Source organism: Belonocnema kinseyi, chromosome 8 (assembly GCF_010883055.1).
Source record: "Belonocnema kinseyi isolate 2016_QV_RU_SX_M_011 chromosome 8, B_treatae_v1, whole genome shotgun sequence".
NCBI lineage: Eukaryota > Metazoa > Arthropoda > Insecta > Hymenoptera > Cynipidae > Belonocnema > Belonocnema kinseyi.
In genome coordinates this window covers 71,665,747-71,689,884 of record NC_046664.1, presented here as the reverse complement: position 1 = coordinate 71,689,884, position 24,138 = coordinate 71,665,747, and the positions used below count along the sequence as shown (strand labels likewise).

At 25.1% G+C, this 24,138-nt stretch overlaps 1 protein-coding gene across 1 annotated transcript in view; it reads right to left on the bottom strand.

Moving 5' to 3' along the window:
- Positions 1 to 24,138, bottom strand: part of LOC117178537 (tyrosine-protein kinase CSK-like) — a 91,025-nt gene that overhangs the window by 41,885 nt on the left and 25,002 nt on the right. The window contains exon 3 of the mRNA XM_033369965.1: positions 5,914 to 6,315. Within this exon, the coding sequence (XP_033225856.1) occupies positions 5,914 to 6,315 (402 nt within the window). The remainder of the gene's footprint in view (positions 1 to 5,913; positions 6,316 to 24,138) is intronic.

Below are 24,138 nucleotides of genomic sequence, written 5' to 3'. Positions count from 1 at the left end.
TTTTCTCACATCAGCTCAGTTTCCTCGGAGAATAAGTCAGTGAGACACCTGTCAGCATATGTGCATTTAAGTGTATGTGTTTGTCGAAAATTTGTTGTTGCTACTTTCACGTCATTTTCGATGTTATCTATAGATCGCTGTAAAGACGAAGGTGAGCGACGCGTCTCATTTACTAACAAGGGGCAAATTTGTGCAATAAACTATATTAAATTTTTGCAAGCACATAAGGTAAACCGACCATTACAAGAGGCCATAGTAAAAAGTATGTACAAAACTGGAACAATAATGAATATCGTTGAGTATCTTTTATATTCCAATATAAAACATAAAAGTAAAAATTTTCTAATATTTTTTAAGTTCGTTTGAATTTGTTACCACTATTTATTTTTGTTTTGACAAGCTATACATTTAGTAAAAAAATAATAAAAGAAAAAATAATGTTAATAAAATAAAAGAAAAAAAATATATATATATAAAATAATAAAAGAAAAAAATAATATTTTTGCACAATTTTAATACGTTTAATACAAATACAAAATACACAAAATATATAAATACAAATTCTTGGGTTTCCATTACTGAGGCGATCACTTCGCTCGTGTTTTCAATTAAATGTCGCAGTCTTGTGTTAGTCATATATTAAAAATATCATTTGTAAGCTCCACGATTGTAGTTTAATTAATTATTTATTCTAAAAAAGTTGTTTAAAGTACTTTACTGAAACCTACAATTCTAACATCAAAGTTTGTTAACTGCTTAGGTAACTAATTTAATAGTAACTTATAAATTTAATTTTTCAATAAAAATAAGCAAGTATGAATTAAAACTTAATATTATACATTAATATTAAATATTATTAATATTAATAAAATTATTATTATCGATTTACTTTTTTTAATAAATGAAAGAAATTAACTTTTCTGTTGAAAATTTATATTTTCGAGTTAAAAATATAACTGTTTTTAAGAAAGCTCGTCTTTTTCACTGAGAAATCTTTTTTGATTAATATTTCAACTATTTTCTTGAAAAATCGTCTTTTTGGTAAAAAAAATGTATCTGTTTTATGTGAAAATTCGTATTCTTTTGTAGAAGAGTATTCTCATTTGTTGAAACTTTATATTTTATGTCGAAAATTCATTTCCTTCGTAGAACATTGAACTATTTTGTTGAAAATTCGTTTTTTTTTTTTTTTTTTTTTTTTTTTTTTTTTTTTTTTTTTTTTTTTTTTTTTTTTTTTTTTTTTTTTTTTTTTTTTTTTTTTTTTTGTTAAAAATGGATTTTACTAACTGAAAATTTAACTATTTTATTCTTGGTCTAAAATTGATCTTTTTAATTAAAAATTCATATATTTGGTTAAAAATGCATTTCTTTTTTTTTTTTTAGTTGAAGATTCATCAGTTTAGTTGAATGTTTAAGCTAACTGTTTCATTTTTTGTGGAAAATAAAACTTCTTTAATAGAAGTGTAACTTTTTGCGTTAAAATATTATCCGTTGTGTAGAAAAGTTTACTATTCTATTTTTTGTTAAGAATTCATTTCTTTGGTTGAAAAACAAGCTATTTACTTGAAAATTCTCCTTCTTTATTGATTTCAAATTCTACCATTTGGTCAAACATTCATATTTTTTGTTAAAAATTCATTTCTCTTTATTTAAAATTTTATATTTTCAGTTAAAAATTAATTAATTTCGCTGAAAACTCGTTTTTCTTTTGTTTAATTTTGTTTTATTAAAACTGTATCTTTTTTGGCAGAAAAATCATCTTTTGGTTTTAAAATGGAACTATTTTGTTAGGAATTTACTTTTTTAGTTGAAAATTGATTGGTTTAACTAAAAATTTAATCCTTATATTTTTGGTCAAAAAATCATTTAATTTTATGACAAAAAAATTGTTGAAAATTAGTTGTTTTTTTCTCGAACATCTATTTCTCTAAAATTTTAACTATTCTAATTTTGGTTAAAAATTGATATTTTTTACATGAAAATTCATGTATTTTGTTGAAAATAAGTCTTATTCAACAGAAATTTTTTGGTGAAATTTTCAAAAAAAAAGTTCGTTTTCTACCAAATAGTTTAATTTTTAACCAAAAAAGATGAATTGTCAACTAAATGTAATAGTTGATATTCCAACCTTAAAATATTTTGATTAAAAATAAGAAACAGCTGAGTTCATCCAAAAAAGACGATTTTAACATTCTTTTATTGTTCTGTAAATTTAAAACGTTAATTCAGTTTCGTAGATTTGAAATTATACTTTTCAATGTTGAAGATACCTAAATGAAAAAAGTCAACCTTAAACGTTTCCCATTTTGTGTGTACAACTTTTAGAGTCTAATTTTGAATCAGACAAATTTCTACTACCCTAAATATAAAACTCTACATTTTGCACCAAAAAAAAAGAAATTTTTTTTTAAATTTTTATATCTTAAAAAATATGAATCCTAAAATATAAATATTGAAGGTTTTTAATTTATTATTGTACAATTTTCAGCACTTTAGATTTAAAATTTTTCAATATGAAACGTTCTAAATTTGAGAATGGTCTACTCATATGCTGTAAAATTGATTAATTTTCAGTTTGGACATCTTAGTTGGATTTTGAAATTGTTTTAATTTTAAATTTCTTACCCTCGTTTCACAATATACTATTTTCAACCAAATAATTAGTAAAATTTTCACCCAAAAGATTAGTTTTCTGCCAAAAAAGACTTATTTTTAACAAAGTACATGAATTTTCTTCTAAAAAATATCAATGTTAAATCAAAATTAGAATAATTAAAATGTCAGAAAAATAAATGTTCCACGACCAAAAAAAAAACTAATTTTCAACAAATTATTTTTTAACCAAAAATAGACAAATAAAATTTTTAGTTAAACTACTCAATTTTCAACCCAAAAAATAAATTCCAACAAAATAATTCAATTTGAAAACCCAAAAGATGAATTTTCTACCAAAAAAGGTATAGTTTTAATAAAACATATAGGTTTTCAACTAAGAAAGATAAATTTACAACCCAAATATAGAATAGTTCAATTTGCCGTGAGGAAAGTAATAATTAAACAGAACAGAAACGAATTTCAAGTAAAATTAATTAATTTTCAACTAAATAGCTTTTTTTAACCAAAGAAATTAAATCTTAAAAAAATATAATAGATAAATTTTCTACAAATCAAATTATTTTTTACAAAAAAAATTAAACTTCTATCAAAGAAGGTAAATTTTCAACAAAAAATGGAATTTTCAACTAAATAGTATTATTTTCAACCAAGGAAATTAAATTTCTATACAAAAAAAATCAGTTTTCAATACAAAACAGAAAATGGAACAGTTACATTTTTAGATAAAAAAAAATTAATTCTAAATAAGAAAAAAATAATTTTCAACCAACAAGGTAAGTTTTCTACCAAAATAAATGAATTTTTTACAAGGTACAGGAATTTTCAAGAATATTCTTATTTGATGAAAATTTGTTTGTTTTTTTTTGTTGAAAATTTATTTTACTAGCTGATCATTTAACTATTTTATTCTTGGTAGAAAATGTATATTTTTAATTTAAAATTGATGTATATGGTTAAAAATTATTTTTTTTTTTAGTTGGAGACTCATCATTTTAGTTGAAAATTCTTGAAAATTTAACAAAAAAGTTTTGTCTACCAAATAAATGATTTTTCGACCAAAAAGATAAAGTTTCAACAAATCAGAATAGTCTTCTACCAAAAAAATTACGAATTTTCGACAAAAAGTTAAATTTTCACGTAAAACAAATAAATTTTTAGCTAGTAATATAATAGATGAATTTGCAGTAAAAAATAATTAAAAATTAAAATTCACGTAAATTTTCAACGTAATAGTATAATTATCAACAGGAGAGGATAAATTTTTATGAAAAAAGATAAATTTTCGGTAAAAAATAGAACAGTTAAAACAACCGTGCATAGAATTTATACATCTTGAAAAAATGTGGTTTCAAAAATTTTTTGCACGATCAAATTTTGAATTTTCAACTTTTGAACAAATTGAAAAAGTTGCTATCATAATCTTTTAGGGCTTTCAAAAAGCAACGTTTTTTCTTTTCCAGATTTTTTTTTCGTATCATGCGTTGTTTGGCTTTAATCGTTCATTTTAGTTTGATTTTCTGGATTTTAAAAATGCTATAACTCTAGTAATTTTTGATTTTTCAAAAAAAGTCATAAGGATAAATTGTTAAATTTTTTGAATTCTATGAATAAACGTATAGAGCTTTTAAAAAATTGGTTTCAAAAATATTCAAAATGTGCCCACTTTTTGAATTTTCATCCAAAATGGCTGGTTAACGAACTTGACCTTTAGTTTAGAACACTAAACGAGTGTACCAAAGGGCAATCTAATAGATTATTTTTTTCAAAAGTTATCGTGTTCAAATACAGACAGACAGGCAGACATATATACAGACACATTCGTGAAAATCTGTTTTTCGGGTTCAGGGGGTCTCAAAACGTGGATATTTTTAAAAAACTGGGGGGGGGGGGTCAAATTTTACAAAAATCTAATACCTTCTCTGATGAGAATGTAAAAATTAATTCTAAATAATACAAAACTAAATTTGAACTAAAAAGATGAATTTTCCACCAATAAGGTGATTTTTCTACCACAATAGAAGAATTTTTAACAAAGTTCAGTTCTCGTTTTTAAATTTATAAATATATTTTTTTTAATTCTGCCTTATTTGGAATTTTCTGAAAATATAAAAAAACATGCTTTTTATTGATTCGGTTCCCGGGTATTTATAACGTTCCAAAATCACAAAAAATATGATGTTTCACAAATCATAAATCACGGCAAAAGTTTTTTTGTCAAAAAAGCAAAATGATAAAATGTTGCTTTGGTTGAAGCTGAATAAATTTGTTTCGGCATATTAAAAATTTTTAAATGTGTGTATATGACTCAATCTGAAAGAAAAACAAGTTTTTGCAAATTTTCAAAAAATTGTTATTGGGCAAAAAATGTATTTTTAAATTTTGTAATTTTGTATTATTGTTCACTGGTCATAATTTGTGAACCGATAGGAAATATTTTGAGTTTATAATCAATAAATTTTACTGATTTTAAATTTGTAATCACTTATGTCGAATGCTCAAACGACTTGATTTATTTGAGCATTATCACTATGCCCTAGTCTTCAGTGCTCTTAAACTCAAATTAAAAATTGCTCGAGTTAAAACATTTAACACTGCATTTGATAAAATTGGAATATTCCATTTTTTAATTAGGTATTTAACTTTGTACACCCCGTCTAAAAAGTGTTCACCTTCTAATACTTATATAAAAAGTACTATATATTTTATAACAGTTCCCATTTTATATCGGATCACAACTTTTGTCTTCAGTTTTCACATCTTCAGCATGCTTTAAAATATTTCAGCTTCAAATTTTTTGAGATTATTTTTAATGGTTCAGCACTGGAAATGTTTAAATTATTGATTCATAAATAATTTATGGAGGTGCTATAATTGCTGTAATTATTATTCAATAATGGGTACACTAACTAACTTCAGAGGATTTTTCGCGCAATACAAATATTGTATTTTCAAATTCCGTATATTCAAAAAGAAAAGAGGAAAAAGGGAAAACTAAGAAAAAAGGGGAAGATTATGCATCCTGAAAATAGGACATGCGGTAAAAAGAAAATAATGTGGCAGCAGCAAAGAGTTAACGTCCGCGCGTGGGATATTGTTGCCGTGGGCGGTCGCCATCAGCCGATAGAGCTAACATACGATTGATTATAATCGATAAGAATCAATCTGTATAATAATAATTATTATCCAGAAAGCTTAGTGGAGATTTAAGCGACCCTAAATATTTAGACATATTTTTTTACGTTGCTCCTTAATGTTTTAAATGTTTTTTTAAATTTATGAATTGTCAGATATACGTACGGCATAGCATTGAGCTTCACTTCGTGTCTAGGGTTGACTGGCAAAATATTGTTGCCAGGATGATTTCCAGCATGATTGCCAGAATTTGTGGAGTTGGAGGTGATGATGACTGGTGCAAGCGGATTAATGTGTGAAGTTAGGTTTTTGGAAGTAATGTTCGTGTGTGTTGCCATGATCGGGGAGACTGGATGGGAAGGAATGTTGGAAGCAGTTAGACTGGATGAATTTGAATGTTGAGTGGTGCTATGCATCAGGGAATGAGTTATGGTTGAAGGGATGGTGTGGTGATTTTGGTTGCCGTCGAGTTTTGCTTGGCGGGCTGGTGCTGATAAGTTTGGGTAGACACCACCCGCATTGTGATACGTTGGCATTACTGCTGGCGCCAGGGTAGGCGATGATCTTCTGCAACAAAAAAAAAATCAAACCATTAATATATGAAATATACTGACTTTTGGAAAGTGCAGACTGCACAGCGAAAATTCTTTCAAAATGGAGTAATTGCAGACAAAAATGTATTGGATTTTAAATAGAAAAGCAGTTCACTAAAAAAAAAGAATGCATTTTCAACAAAATAGTTGTACTTTCAACCAATCTTTTGGGTTTTAATACAGAAAAGATGAATTCTCTACAAAAAAATATAAACTAATTTCTGATGTCATTTTTTGCTGATTACTGGTCAAATAATTTTCTGGAGAAACGAGAAAGAAACGCTCCACTCGTAAATAGTGACGTTTTTGGTTCAAATCCAAGCCGAGGTAGATTTTTCTTTCTCATTTCTCCAGAAAATTATTTGACTATTCGAAAAAAAACTAATATCAGAAATTAATTAATTGATTATCGTGGTCGAGAAAATAATTTCAACATACTTTGCAAGCTTCAAAAATTTTCTTCAAATTCTTCAAGTTGTTTAAAATTTTTTTGGAACTTTATAAACATATTTTAAATTTAACCGCACTTTTCCTACCATTTTTAGAAAAATTTAAAAAAGCTTTTATATTTTTTTAAAAAGCTTATTTTTTTAATCTGCAAAAAATACACCGAAATTTTGGTACGAATAGCCGAATTTTTGTTTCGCAAAAAAAAATTTTTAACAAATAGTATTTAAACAAAATAGTAGAGTTTTCAATAAAATACTTTAATTTTCGACTTTTATGGTAGAAAATTCATATTCTTTGCTGTAAACACAACTATTAATTTTAAAATGTATACATTTTGTTAAAAATTCTTCTTTTTTTTTCATTCGACTAATTAATCCTCTTTTGTTAGTTGAAACTTCTACTGTTTTGTAGAAAATTGGACTTTTTTACTTGAAAATTCAACTATTTAGTATAAAATTAAACAGTTCCGTCGAAATTTCTTAAATCAAAAATTAAATCTTTCAAATAAAAAGTTCATTAATCCATTTTCGGTTAAAATTCAAATATTTGGTTAAAAAAATTTGTAAACCGTTGTTTAAATTATTTAGTTAAAAATGTCTATATTTTGTTAAGAATTTATCTTTTTTATTACAAAATTAATATTAGATATTGAAAATTAATTTTTTATTGGAAATTTTACTATTTGGTCAAAATCTCGAAAAGTTGGTATAAAACTAAACTATTTGGTACACAATTAATTTGTTTTGTAGAAAATCATTTATTTTATTGAAAACTAATTCTCCTCAATTTAAATTCAACTATTTAATTTCTAAATAAAGAAAATATATAATAAAATCAAATTTGAACTATCATTTATATTATTCAAACAATTTAGTCGAAAATGTATTTAATTTTTTTTGAAAATTCATTTTGGAAAAAACTATTTGACTAGAAACGCATGTATTTTGTTAAAAATTCATCTTTTCTTGTATAAAATTAATCTTCCTTCTTGAAAATCTTACTATTCGGTACAAAATCGATGTACTTTTTCGAGAATTAATTTTTTTTCGTTTTTTGTTAAGAAAATTAATCTGTTTTTGGAAAAATCGTGTTTTATCTTAAAAATTCAACTTTTTAAAAAAATTCTATTATTTTGTTGAACATTCATATTTTCGGTTGAGAAATTCAACTGTTTGAAAGACAATGTAGGTCTGCAGCTTGAAAATTAAACTCTTCAGTAGAAAGATTATTAGCTATTTGGTTGAAAATTAATATATTTCCTTGAAAATTTAACTCTTTTGTTAAAACATCAATTTTTTCTAATAATTCAAATTTTTGGTTAAAAATCATTTGTTTTAGTTGAGAATTTTAAACAATTTGTTAAATATTCATCTATCTAGTTTAAATACAACTGTTCTGTATTTTAAATTAAAAGATTTTGTTGTTGAAATATCAACTATTACATTTTTCGCTGAAAATTTATCTTTTTAGTTTAAAAATTTAACTCCTTGGTTGAAAGTTGAACTACTTTCTTTAAAGTTCATTTATTTGTTTGGAAATTCAACAGTTTTATAGGAAATTCGTCTTTTTGGCTTAAAAAAATCACACTTTGGTACAAAATTCAACTATTTTGTAGAAAATATTGGGTTTTTGTTGACAATAAGTTTTTTTTTTTTTTTAACAATTTTTTATTAAAAATAAAACTGTACATTTGAAAATTAATCTGCCTTAGTTGAGAGAATTAGCGAAGATGTTGAAAACTATTTTTCAAGGAAAAGTAAAGAAATAGTGGTATTAGCGAACAATTATGTCAAAATAGTCCTCAGTGCCAATTTTGTTAAAATAGTAACAAAAGAGTTTCAACGCCCCAAAAAAGTGTCAACAGTGTGGTGAGTTTGAGGCCTGAAATTGTATAAATTTAGAAAAATGATCTAGATTACCATTGCTTGGCACTGAAGAAGAAACGGGAATTCAAGAATTATAACATTTGAAAGCTCGGAAAGCAGAACCGAATGAGCACTTGAGCAGTAAGTAGGAGTGGGGATGACGCGCAGAAAACGCGACGAAAGATCGTCCTCTCTTTCGTCGCGTTTTCTGCGCGTCATTCTCCCTCCTGCCTACTGCTCGAGCGCTCATACCGTTCTGATTTCCAAGCCTTCATTTTCAACTTAAATGCACTCATCGTTGGCCTGATTTGCAAAATTAATTGGTATCTTAATTCGTCGAGTTCACAAACTACAATGGGATTGAGTGCCACCCTCGTGTGGAAAGTCGCACATCGTTAAATCAGTGTGTCTTTTAAAAACTGAAGGCGCTCATTTAAGAAGCTATTGTTTTAATGCATTTACCCTCGCAATCGACGTCTACGCGGCCGCGTGGCTTGATCCACTCTTAGAAACTGTTTATTCCCGAGAACATTTGCAAAATAATGAGCCAGGCTCGCGTATCTTCACAGCCGTTATGAAACGATTAAATTATCTGGGTAAACATAACTTCTTCTTAGTCAATTCTCTTTTTATCACTTTTAATCCACTGATAAAAGGAGAAAAAATAAATAAATTATTCATTTGCTTTTATGATTATTAATTCTGACCCTGAAATTGAACTTTGAGGACACAGGCAGACATCAAAAGAGTTGAGTTTTCATGAAAGTTTAATTTCCAATAAAATATTTTTATTAAAAAAATAATAAGTTTCAACCAAAAAGTTACAGTTACAACCAAATAGTTGATTTTTTAAGCCAAAAAGAATTTTTTTTGAGAAAAACAAGTGAATTTTATTATTAACCAGAAAAGTTGAATTTTCAAGAACAAAAAAACATTTTCAAACAAAAATAATTGAATTTAAAAAAAAAGTCATTTTCTATTAAATAGTTGCATTTGCAAACAAAATTTAATTTTCAATAAAAAAATATGGTTTTTCAAAAGTTTAATTTTGAAAAAATAGTTGACTTTTCAAGCAAAAAGAACATTTTTTTCGAAAACGCTTGAATTTTCAACAACAACGTTAAATTTCAACCATGAAAGATCAATTTTCGACTAAAAAGATGTGACTTTTACACAATAAAAAGCAAATTTTCTACCCAAAAAAGACAAGTGTTTAACTAAACATTTTGCAATTGAATGGTTAAATTTAAAAAAGACGAATTTTTAACACAGTAATTTTATTTTGAACCAAATAGATGACTTTTCAAGCAAAAAGACTTATTTTTTCGAAGAAGCTTGAATTTTAAACAAATAATTTTATTTGCAAACAAGAAAGATGGAAATTTAACCAAGAAAAATGAATTTTCAACGAATTTTCTACCTAAAAGAGATGGATTTTCAACAAAATAATTAAATTTTCAACCAATAAGTTTAACAATAAACAAAAAGGAATGAATTCTCAACAAAAAATATAATATTTGATATTTTTATGGAAAGAGATTATTTTAAATAAAAAACAGTTATACTGAATCAAAAATAAAGATTTTTCAACCAAAATAGTAGAATTTCAACAACAAAAAATCTACAAAACGAATGAATTATTGTCAATCCGTAGACATGACATTTCATCCAAAAAATTCATTTTCAAGCAAATCGTTGAATTTTCTATACCAAATTATTAAATCTTGAAGCTCAACAGATGAATTTTATAAAAATAAGCTGAATTTTCAACCATAAAATACGAAACATTTCGGCCAAAAAAATAAATTCAAACAAATATTGGAACTTTCAAGCATCCGAGGCGATTTGTAAACAAATTAGTTTAATTTTTAATCAAATAGTTAGATTTCCAAGCCAAAAAGATATATTTTTCAGAAGGCAGTTACATTTTCAAAAAAACAGTTCACTTTTACCAATAAAGATAACTTTTCTACCAAAATATATAAAGTTTAAATCCAAAAATACCAAAAATATGACTTTTTAACAAAATAGTTCAATTGTTTCCAAATAATTACATTTTTATCCAAATAGTTAAATTTTTAACCTAAAAATAGACATTTTCAACCAAATGGTTAAAAAGACGAAATTTTTTAGAAGATAGTTCAATTTTCAATACAGCAGGTAGAATTTTGTATAAAAACAAAATAATATTCAACAAAAAAATTATGTTTTCGGCGGAAAAAGATTAATTTTTACTACAATATTAGAATTTCAAACAAAATGATTAAATTTAAACCAAATCATAAAATTTTTAATCAAAAAAGGTTTCTTTTAAAATCAGAAAATGGGAATAGGGGAAAGAGTGCAAATTCTGAAAAATAATTTCTAGCGTAAAGAACGCTTCGCGTTTCGTTTTCAGTTTGGAGGAGGTATGTAATTGCGTTTTATAAAATACTGAATCATGATTCAAAGTGATGAAGGGTGTCTTGTCTGGTAAGGAAACAGGCACGTCAAGTAATACCAGCATGAAGAGAGAAATTACAGGCAATAAGCAGAAGGATGCTACAAACGTCATTTTAAAAGAAGTTTGCATTACCATATAAATGACAAACGTAAACATTCTCGATTGCATATCAAATATTTAGTAAAACATTTCATCACTATAGAAAAAATCTGTATAATTATTTTTAACTTCACCAGTATTTTGTAAAGAATCTATTATTTAAGTAGGCGAAGTTATACTGCTATTATTTTTTTATACACTTCAATAATTTAAAAATAATTATGTGAAATAAAATCACTCTTTTCCAGTTGATTCTAATCAAAAATACGAATCCATCTTATCTTTAAGACATATTTTTCAAAAAAGAAAATGAATTCGCAATAAAAAATGTAATAGCTGATCTTTTAACTAAAAACAATTTGTATTTGAAAGCAAAAATCATTGAATTTAACCAGAAAAAAATTATGTTCAACATAATACTTGAATCTTCAATTAAAACAAATTAATTGTATACCAAATAGTAGCATTTTCAAACAAAACAAAAATGACATTTCTAACAAAACAGATGCATTCACAACCTAAAAAGACGAATTAAAAAAAAATGCAAAAAATAGAAGTTGAATTTTTAGTTAAAAAAAAAATTGGGTTTCCCCAAAATAATTCAAATTCAACAACAAGAAAAGAATTTTCAACCAAAGAGATGGATTTTCAACTAAAAAAGGATGAATCTTCAACCAAAAAGATTAGCTTTTAACCAAGTACTTTCAGTTTAAACTAAGTAGTTAAATTTAAAAAAAAAAAAAATGAATTCTCATCGAAAAATTTAATAGTTGATATTTCATGCGAGAAAGATTTTAATTTTTAACATACAAAGATGAATTTTCAACCATACGGTCGAGAATTTTCAAACAAAAAAGATCCAACTTTTCTATGAAAAAAGACGAATTTTCAACAAAACAGTTCAATTTTCAACAAAACAATAAAATTTTCCACAAAATAGTAGCATTTTTAAGTAAAGAGTTGAATTTTTAAGCCAAAAAGACAAATTTTCAACGAACAAAAAAGAATTTTTAACCAAATAGTTGAGTTTATAAAAAATTATTAATTTTCACCCCGACAGTTGCAGTTATAATCATGCAGTTGAACTTTTAATCAAAATACACACGTGTTCAACAAAAAGTTAATTTTGTAACCAGACATTTAAATTTCCAAGCAAAAAGATGAATTTTTCAGAGACAGTTAAATTTTCATCCAGAAAATATGTAAACTCACCAAGAACATCTGTATTTTTAACCAATTCGTTGAATTTCTAATCCAAAAAGACGATTGTTTTAAAAAACCGTTAAATTTTCAACCAAAAGAGATGATAAAAGGGAATTTTGAATACAAAAGGATATATTTTCAACTAAAAAGAAACCAATTTTTAACTAAAAACATGAATTTTTGACCAAATAGTGGAATTTTAAACACAGAAAAAGAATTTTCTGTCATTATGAAGACGAATTTTCAACTAAATAGTTTGTTTTTTACAACCAAAGAAATTAATACTTAACAAAAAATACAATATTTAAATTTTCTAGAATACAGATATTTTTTTAACGAAAAAAATTACACTTCTATCAGAGAAGGTAAATTTTTCACAAAAAAATGGAATACACAGAGTGAATTTTTAACTAGAATGATGAATCTTCAACTAAAAAAAAATCAGTTTTTAACTAAATACATGAATTTTCAACTAAAAACATAAATTTTCTACAAAGATTAAAATAGTTAAATTTGCAGTAAAAAATTAGTTTTCAATAATATTAGAGTAAACTTTCAAACGTAATAGTATAATTTTCAACCAAGAAGAATAAATTTAATTTTCAGTTAGTAAAATAAATTTTACACAAAAAAAGAAACGAATTTTCAACAAAATAGTTCAATTTTCTACCAAGAAGATTAAATTTCTATCAACAAAGATAAATTTTATACAAAAAATGGAACCGTTACATTTTCAGTTCAAAACATAAATTCTAAAACAGAAAAAATCTAATTTTCAACCAAAAAGATAAATTTTCAACGAATAAGATAAGTTTTCAACCAAAAAAATGAATGTTTAACAAAGTATAGGAATTTTAAACCAAATATTTTAATTTTCAACTTAAGAAGGTAAATTAAGAACCAAGCATTTAAGAGTTAAATTTTTAGTTAAAACAATTAACATTCATCTAGGAAAATAGTTTTCATTCAAATAATTAAATTCTGAAAAAAAAATTTTAACTAGAATGATCAATTATTGACCAATTAAACCAATTTTGAATAAAGTAATCCTAGGTTCAACTAAGTAGTTGCACTTTCAACCAAAGAAGATAAATTTTGAACGAAAAAGGTGATATTTGATATTTTAACCAAAAAGAATTTTAATTTTATATCAAAAGTAGTAGAATTAAAAAAAGAGGATTTTTAAGAAAATAGTTTGAATCCTCGACCAAAACAAATTAATTTTCAACTAAATAGTTGCAATTTTTAACCATAATAATAAAATTAACTTCGACTTTAATTGATCAATAAATACTTGAAATTCTCTCAAATGCTCTGTTCTAGCTTAAATGCTGAACTTTTTTTAAAAGCATTTTCTCAACATAAATGCTTGGGCATTTAAGAACACTACACATCTTGGATGTTTCAAGTAGGGTAGGACAAAAAGTATAGTGCACATCAAGGGCGCACAACTGCCGCCCGAGCGAAGCGAGAGCTTCAAGTTCACACTCGTTGAAATAGACTTCTTTACGCTCTTGATATACCATGTATTATTTACACCTAAAATCTTGAAAAAATAGCAGATGCAAACATCTGCTTTCGAACGTTAATTTTTATTTCATGCTTTTCTCAGTTTTCTCAGACTTTCCACGAGAATTTAATTTCTGAACAAGATACGTTAATTAATGAAGCGAAGAGGCAAAGTATCAGCAATGAGAGAGGGCGAGAGAGAGAGACAGAGAGAGAGCAACAGAGAGGGAGAGAGTAAATATTGAATAATTCAAGTGGAGTTTATCCTTGGTAGGCGCCTGATGTGACGACTACGTTATGTCAGCACGCAGAAGCAGAAATGTGCTATAGTTGCAGCCAGACATACTAATATCTGAATCGTCCTTATGCAATCTCCCCATGCCTGTCGCTGTCACTTTTCCCGACATTTTCAACCTGACATCCCAACCATCGTTATGCCCTGATTCAATCACTGGAAGTCAATCCGAGCTAAATCAAGCCGAGTCGATCGATACCCGAACCAGAGCCAAGGGACTATCCGGATAACAGCATCCTTCCTACCACTACCCTTTATTCTCGTTAGGGATCACCCATAAACTCAATTTTCCTAAACAGTTTTCTTAAAAAGTCGTATTTTTGTGTTGAATATTTAATTGAAACTTTTCGAATAAAAATTCAACTTTTTTTGAAAATTTGTCTTTTTGACAAAAATTCACCTCTTTTGGTAGAATTTTCATTTTCCTTGGATAACAATGCAAATTTTTGTTACAAATTTAACAATCTTGTTACAAAATTAACTTATTATTTACCATTATTATTCTGGGGTTGGAAAGTGAACTGGAATCTTATTTGGATGAAAATTGAACTATTTTTTTTAAGTTATTTTTTTACTTCATCTGTTTTAGAAGAAACTTCATCTTTCTTGAATAAAAATTCAACCTTTTTTTTAATGTTGTCCTTTTAATTTCAAAGTTTATCTGCTTCAGCAGAAATTATAACTTTCTTGGGTAAAAATGCAACTATTTCATTGAAAATTCAACAATTTTGCTGAAGTCATAATTTTTGTTTGAAAATTCGGCATCTTTTTTTAAAATTTCACTATTTCGTAAAAAATTGACTTTTTGATTAAATTTAATGTTTTGTTGTAGAAAAGAAAAACTAAACCTTTTGTGGCTGAAAATTCAACTTTTTTAAATCAAAAATTCATCTGATTCAAGAGAAATTTCATCGTTGTTGGAGAAAAATGCAACTGCTTGGTTGAAAATTAAAGTATTTTGTTTAAAAGGCATACTTTTTTGGTTGAAAATTCTACTGTTTTGTTCAAAAGTTATCGATTTCGTAGAACATTTACTTTTTGTTTAAAATTTATATTTTGGTGTTGAAAAAAGAACTAAAATATTTTCCAGATGAGAATTCAACTTAAAAAAAAAATTGTTTTTTTTTTAATAGAATAGTTAAACTTTTCGTTGAAAAAATTAATTTTCAAAATAAAATAACGAATTTTCAAGAAAATAGTTTTTTTTCAAGATAACTTATTAATTTTCAACTAAAATAATGAATCTTCAACTAAAACTATGGGATATTCAATTGGAATAAGTTAAATCTTCATTTAAAAAGATTACTTTTCGCAAACAAAACTAACTTTAAGTTGCATTTTTAACCATAAAATATGTATTTCGATCAAAAACATTAGTTTTCTATCAATAAAGACGAATTTTTACCTAAAAAAAACAAATAAAAGAATGAATTTTCAATAAAATAGTTCAATTTTCAACACAAGAGTTAAACCTTCAAACGAAAAGATTAATTTTAGACGATGTGATTCGACTTTTACGCAAATAACTGAGTTTTTCATTTGAACAAATTAATTTTCAGCCAACAATGGAAGTTACATTTATAGTTAAAACCATTAATTTAAAAAATCATTTTTTAACGAAGTATTTCAAGATTGAACAAACGAGATGTCAGAAATCAACAGAAATGTCAGAAATGATGAATATACAACTGCAATAGTTGAATTTTCAATTTAAAACAAAATAATTTTTAACAAAAAAAAAGAAAGAATTTTCAACCAAAAAGATGAGTTTTTAACTAAAATGATGACTGCAACAACTTATAATTTTTTTAATTATTTGACATTTTTATTTGTCTTTTAAGTCTTTAAATTATTGACATCCGTATATAAATCATTTGAAATAATTTTTTTTTTATTCCCAAAAGTTCTCTAGGAATACGTTAAAAATCCTTAAAATGCCTAGAAATCTTTGGAAATTTTAATAATCTATTAAAACGTGCAGAAATCATTTAAAATTCCATAATTATAAATTAAAATTTTTCTAAAACAAAAAAGACCGTTTAAAGAAAATACGCGTGCAAAGCGAGTTAATTTCCCTGATTTTACGCTTTCCAATATTAAAAACATAAACTATTTAAAAATACATAATATCACAATTTTAAATATTAGGAGTTCGAGAAATATTTGAAAAGAGTAAATAATTTAAGAAATTATTCATTCTAGTTAGTAAGATACTTTTGCAAAAAACTCACACTATCGTAATTTTATGTAATATTTTCATGGATGCCAATATTTTTTCCATATCCGGAGATCTTAACTGTTTCCATAAATATTGTTAGTAACATATTGTTCAATTTTAAATAGCAATATTTTTAAATCTTAATTAATTTTTATAATTATCAAATCGATAATAATAATAATCGAATAATTTAATATAATAAATTGAATAATAATAATAATAATAATAATAATGATAATAATAATCTAACAATTTAATATAATAAAAGATTCTAATTGGAAATTGTCTGAGCAGGACGACTGAAAAATCACGGAAAATAAAATTCCCGACACTGTCAAGTTATTTCTCAAATTGGAAAATTCCAGAATAATAAAATTTCCAAATAATAAAATTCCCGAATTGGAAAAGTCCCGAACAATAAAATTTCCGAATAATCAAATACCTGCATAAAAAAATTCCCGACAGAAAATTCCCGAATATCAACAATATTATTACAATTTTTTATTTCTGAAATTAATTGCAATATATTTTTAACAATTTAATTAATTTATAAATAAAAAATAATTGTTCAAAGTCAGGAATTTTCTAGTACGGATATTTTATAATTTGGCCATTTTCTTCCGAAATGTTATTATTCAGGAATTTTAAAATCCGATAATATTATAACGCTTGGAAATTTAATTATTGAGGAATTTTCCAATTCGGTAATATTATAAACTTTTCGGAAATTTTATTATTCGGGAAATTTCCAATTCTAATCATAATTGTCTTAAGTGTCCAAAATCGAAAAGCTTGAAACTGACTACTTTTGATTTTGAAACAGTTCAAGATGAAAATTTTCAAACAGAGAAAGGTATAAAATTGAATAATTTTTTATTCTAAATTCTTAAAATAGAATATAACAATATAAGCCTTTAATACTATATAATCCAAGCTTTCGAAGCATTAAAAATTAAAAGTTTAAAAAATCATAAAATATTTTGAGAAAACATTTTACGGATTTGAAATTGAATGGTTCAATTTCAAGTCTTAAAATTCAAAAAATCTTTAAAAATTAGCAATTTAAATACCCAAACATTCAAAATTGTCTACTTTAGACCCAAAAACAATTTCAAACCGGAAACCTTCTATATTAATTACCTTTAATTTTCAAAGCCTTGCAAATTAGACCTAAATGTCAAATATAATTAGAAACTTTGATAATTCCAAAATTTGACTGATCTATTTTATGTCAAAAATTCTTATATTACGTACAGGCCTTATATTCCACAGCCGTCACTGAAGCCTTTTCTCATTTTTTTTATTTTTACATATATTTTTTTATATTATAATTGTAATGACGGCATTATTTGCAAAGTTGCTCATTGCAGTTTTCAGGCCTCGGACTCACTTTATAGATCGAACATAGTGTTATTCTTTAGTCTATAAATTATCAAAATTCCTGTTTATTTATAGCAGGATCACAGTTTTTGCACTATTATACATTTTTTGTTAAAAAACCATTTTTTTAATTGCAAATTTAATTACTTGGTTCAAAATTAAATTATTTTATTGAAAATTAAATTTTTTTGTTGAAAATTCAACAATTTTGTTAAAAAGCCATACTTCCTTGTTCAAATTCAACTTTTTTTGTTGAAAATTCTTGTATAAGTCAGTTAAGAGTAAAAAATTATTCTTTTTTGGTTCAACTACTATATTTTGCACTGAGAATTAATCTATTTTGGTTTAAACCTCATGCATTTTGTTAAAAATTCAAATATTTTATTTAACTGAAATGTAACTTTTTTTTAAAGTCATATTTTTGGTTTGAAAATGCAACTATTTTGTAGAATATTCATCTCTTTGGCTTAAAAATGCAAAAATTCGTTGGAATTTTTTTTTCTTTTTTGGTCCAATATTCGGCTTTTTCATTTCAAAACTTATCTTTTTTGGTCAAAAAAATCTATTTTTCTTGTTCAAATACTCTTTGTTTGAACTCAATTGTGTTATTTGATTTATTTCAAATTAAAATATTTTTTTGCTAAAATAATATCAACTATTATATTTTTATTCATTTATCTATTTTGGTTGAAAATTCATTGTTAAAATTTCCACTATTTTATTCAGTTGAAAAGCAACTTTTTTCTTGAAAATTCATATTTTTGGTTTGAAAATTGGTTAAAAATTCAGATGTTTCATTAAAAAAATGATCTCTCGTTGGTAAAAAAATATATAATTTTTTAAATTGTGAATTAAACTAATTTTTGTAGCAAATTAATCTGGTTTGGTTGAGAATTCAGCTGAATTGCTGGAAATAAATTTTTTGGCTTGAATTCAACTGTGTTTGATTTCAAATAAAAATATTTTTTGTTAAAATAATACTAAACATTATATTTTTCGTTGTTACATCTATTTTGCTTGAAAATTAATTTGTTTCGGTAAAAATGTAACTATTCTATTTGGCTGAAAAGTAACTTTTTTGTTGAAAATTCATTTTGTCGATTTGAAAATGCAATTGCTTTGTCAAGGATTCGTCTTTTTAGCTTGCAAATTCGTTGTTATTTTTCGTTTAAAAATGATCTCTTTTGCTAGAAAAATATAATTTTCCTTATAATAATCGATAAAAAATTCAGCTCGTTTGTTGAAAAGTGATGTTTTTGGTTTGGAAATTCATCTCTTTACGTAAAAAAATGTCTATAAAGGATTCAGTTATTTTGTTGAAAATTTTTTCTTTTCTTTTCCAAAATTGATTTCTTTGGTTGAAAATTCAACGACTTTATTTCAAATTCATTTTTTTTTTTGCAGGAAATTAAAACATTTTGTTAGAAAATTTAACTATTTCTTTGCACATTAACCTTTTTCTTCGAAAGTCTACATTTTTCTTAAAAATTCATCCTTTTCGTTTAAAAATGATATAAAATCAAACTGCTTAGTTCAAAACCAACTTTTTTGTTGAAAATTAATATTGTCAGTAAGAAAAATCAACGATTTGGTTGAAAATTCGTGTATATTATTAAAAATGTAACTATTATGCTAGAAAGTCAAAATTTGGATGAAAAGTAACTTATTTGTTGGAATTTCGTTAAAAATAGAATTGTTTAGTTAAAAAATGTGACTGAAAAATCTTTCTTTGGTGGTAATTCAACTCTTCTGTTAGAAATTCATCTTTTTGATTGAAAATTTAACTGTTTTTTTTATTTCATACTTTTTGGTAGAAAAGTAATCTTTTTTCTTGTAATAAAGTCAATACATTTAAAATATTTTTATTTAGATTTAAATTTATTTTATACCGTTTATAAAAGATTTTGAAAACGATACAAGATAACAATAGCACAAATTTAAGTTTAAGGTTTCAAACATTATTTATTGCATTGGAAAATTTGTTTCTTTCTTGGTTGAAAATTCGACTTCTTCATTTTAAAATTGATCTCCTTTGGTGAACAAAATTAATTATATTTTTATGAAAATTGAATTACATATTTTAGTACAAAATTAATCTCTTTTGATTAAGAACTCAACTATGTATTTCAATTAAAATTCGTTTTTTTTTTCATTTTTTTTCACTGTGTTAAACATTAACAATATTTCTTAAGATTTAAAAAATTCTGTTCGTATTGGAAGCTTTTAATTCTTTTAGAAATTGTTCAGGAATTCGTAAATCAGATGAAAATATTAAAATTAAAGCCTAAAAACAAATTATTGCGTATGAAATTTAAATTTAAGAATTTATTTCAAATAGAACAAATTTAAGTGACCTTGAAAAACATTGACTCTTCTCAAAATATTGAAAAATCAATGTTTCAGAGACGTTTAAAAAAAACAGCCTTTGAATTTTTCGGTTAAATAAAAGATTTGCTTCTAACAGTAAAATAAATTCTTTCAAATTCTGCGATAAAAGAAAAGTTCCTTCTGCGAATATTTTATTTATGGCAGCATTTAATTAGAATTCAAACCAGGTTTCTTGAGCGAAGTTCCTGTTGCAAGGTATGAGTTAAAGTTAGATATGTTGGCCTCTCATTTTTTCGCATGTACGAAGCAAATGTCAAACGGCAGCGAGTAACTTATGCAACAAATAATGCGGGCATTATTAGTATAATGTCAATATAAAAATAAATAAATGAGAAAAAGCATCAGTTACTGATGTGGAATATCAGGCCAGGCTAATATTTCAACAAAAATGACACGAAAGACACTATTTTCTCACAATCGTACGCTAATTCGATTATTTCTTATTAATTAACAAATTAGTGGAATTTTCAACCAAGAAGATTACTTTTTTACCAAAAAGGCGAATTATGAACAAATTTAATAAATTTTCAAGAGAAACAGTTTAAACAGTAAATGTGATATTGCGCCAAATTGTATAGATCAATTGTTTATTGATTTTTTTTCATTTATAAAAATTATTAACAAAATGGTAGAAGTTTTGACCTGAAAAAAAATTTTTTACCCAAAAATGGAGTATTATAATTTTCATTTCAAAGAATTTATTTCCAGTACAAAAATTCAATAAAACTATTTAATTTTGTACTGAACAGGTGAAACAGTTAAATTTTCAATCCGAGAATCAATCAATTTCTAGTTAACCCTTAAATTGTATTGTGGGTTTCAGAGACCTCAAGAAATTTTCAAACTCTTATAAGCCATACTTAATTCGAACCAATTGAGTAAGTCTCGCCCTCTAGCTTTAGTTGGAGACACTAACTGTAAGTAAAGTCGTTTAACATACTGCGTCAAGCGTCATTCTACTAGCAGCAGCTGCTGAAAGTGGAGGTAAAAAAATCGTGGGGTCCCTAACACCCAGTGTGCACTTAGTGAGTGAAAAAGTAATTTTGGAGCAAATTTTTTGTTGCTGACATTTTAATGATTTTTTTTACTTTCAAACGTAAGTATATCATATGAAGTAAATTAATTTTTTTTAAATATTATTTCATACTCTTTTTCTTTGTAGATGGCTTATAACTTACGGCAGCGCGTCATGCGAGAGCAGACTGTGGATATGTTGAAAATAATATAATTGTTAACATACAGTTATATATGTCTCTTTTCAATTTCTTGTATTTTTATAGTATTGCATGTCAAAGTTCATCATTTTATCATAAAATTGACTTCTCAACTGTGCAAATAAATATATTTTTGGAAAGCACCCATGTTGCAATATTTTTTCAATGAAATTACACTATTTCAAAGTATAGTCATAAATTTGCACCTTTTTTTCCATAATTTTTTTAACAAACTTAAAATAAATAAATGGCTATAGAATCAATTCTACCTTATAAAAGATACCTTAAACTATATCGGATAATTTTATTGTAACAAAATATTCAATAGGTGTTAAACAATGTATGATCAAATACGCTGGGGTGTTGAACACCCACGATGCACTTTACCGTGATTTTTACCATGTATGCACTTTGAGGGTTAAAAAATAACTTTTAACAAAAAAAAAATAATTTTCAACTAAACTTGTGAATTTTAACCATAAAAATGAACTTCTACGAAAATAGTGCAGCTATTAACCAAGGCATTCATTTTTTCATTTAAAAAGATTAATTTTTTTTACAAAAAAATGTAATAGTTGATATTATAAGAAAAAATGCTTTAATTTAAAATAAAAAGAAGTTGAATTTAACCAACATAAAATAATTTTTAATAAAAAAAACCTTAATCCTCAACTAAAGAGGATTAATTGCCAAATAAATAGTTGCATTTTTAACCGAAAAATTGGAATCCTACCAAAAAATACGGATTTTCAATACAAATCATTAATATTCAACCAAATAGTTTAATTCGCTACTGAATTCTTAAGCCAAAATACTAACTTTCAAACAAACAGTTCAATCTTCAATAAAAGAGTTAATTTTAACCGAAACAGATTAATTTTTAACCATAAAGTTGCATTTTCAACCAAAAATATGAGTTCTACAAAACAGTGGAATTTTCAACCAAATAGTTAAATTTTTAAGCAAAATGATGAATTATCAAAACAGAAGATTCATTTTCTATAAAAAGGATGGGTTCTCAACAAAATCTTTACATTTTTAACCAAATACTTGATTTTTTTCCGAGAAAATACGAACTTTTAGCAAAATACATAAATTTTTACCAAATAGATCAATTTTGAACCAAAAAGATTGTTTTTCTACAAAAAAGACGAATTTTCAAATAAATATATACATCATTTTTCTACTAATTTGTGGAATTCTTAAGCCGGAAATACAAATTTTCTACAAACATTTAAATCGTTAACTAAAAAGTTTATTTTCAACTGAGAAAGATTCATTTCTAATCAGACAGTTGAATTTTTAACCAAAAAATATGATTTTTAACAAAATTTTTGAATTTTTAACAAAAGTAATTCAATTTTGAATCAAATAATAATATTAAGTAAAAATGAAGAAAGAAATACATCAATTTGCAACGAAATTGTTGAATTTCAAAACGCAAAAGATGAATTTCCTACAGAACAGTTGATTTTTTCATTCGAGAATATGAGTAATTAACAAAAAAGTTAATTTTCAACCAATTAGTTTAACTTTTAAAAAAATATAAAAAATTACACAAAAAATTAATTTTTTATCGAAAAAGACGCTTTTTCAACAAATTATTACATACATTTTCACTAAATAGTGAGAAGAATGGATGTGATGTTAGTCCGAATGTTATTTTATTCATTTTAAGTTTACATTATTTTCGTATCTAACATGTTTTTACCTTAAAGTTGAACTTGTAAAGAAAACAAACAAAAATATAAAATTTTTAACCGCAAAAATGCAGTATAATTACAGATTTTCGTTGAGAATTAATTTTCAGTGAAAAAAAAACGAATTTTTAACTAAGTAGATTAACTTAAAATCAAGTAGTTAGATTTTAGTTTTTATGACTTGCTATCGATAATTAGATGTTTAAATAAATTGTTTGAACAGTTTGTTATTGTTTACAGCATTTTTCTCTTAGATGAGAGTTAGAAAGTTCCTACTTTTTCCAATTTTTTAGTTTAAGCAAGACAATAATCAACTAAAATGAATAAAATATTTTTTTAAGCCATTTGTTATTATTTATAAAAATATCCACTTAAGATAATCCTGAAGAATTGCGGTTTTTTCTACAAAAATTCAACTTTTGTACACTTTTCAATTAAAGTGAGGTTAAAATTAATTAAACTTATCAAACACGGTTGTTAAAACAGAGTATTATTATTTCAAATAATTTTTTTTCATAATGCGAGAAAGTTCCGAATTTTTTTTGAAATTTTCTATTTTTTGCCCATCTTTCATTTAAGCGAGGTATTAATTACTGCAATATAAAAAATATAATTGCTTAAAGAAATTATTATTGTTTATAACTATCTTCTTCATTAATGCTAGATAGGTGAGGTCCAATTTTTACATAGAGAGATCATTATTAATGCAATTTAACAAATCTAATTATTCCCACATAATATTATTTAAAATAACAAATTGTTTAATAAATTATGTTTGTTAACTTGATATAATTATTACCTCGCTCTGGCAGAAAAATTAAGAAGGTGGAAAATTTGAAAAAACATCGTGACTTTAACAATTATCTAAGAGAATATAGTTAGTAACGATAATAAATTGTTTAAACAAGTATGTTTATCAACTTCAATAATCCTTACCTCACTGATTGAAAAGTGGACACAAAGTTGAAAATCTCAGGAAAAAGCTGCAATTTTCTAGCATTATTTAAAGAGAATATTATCAAAAGCAATAATA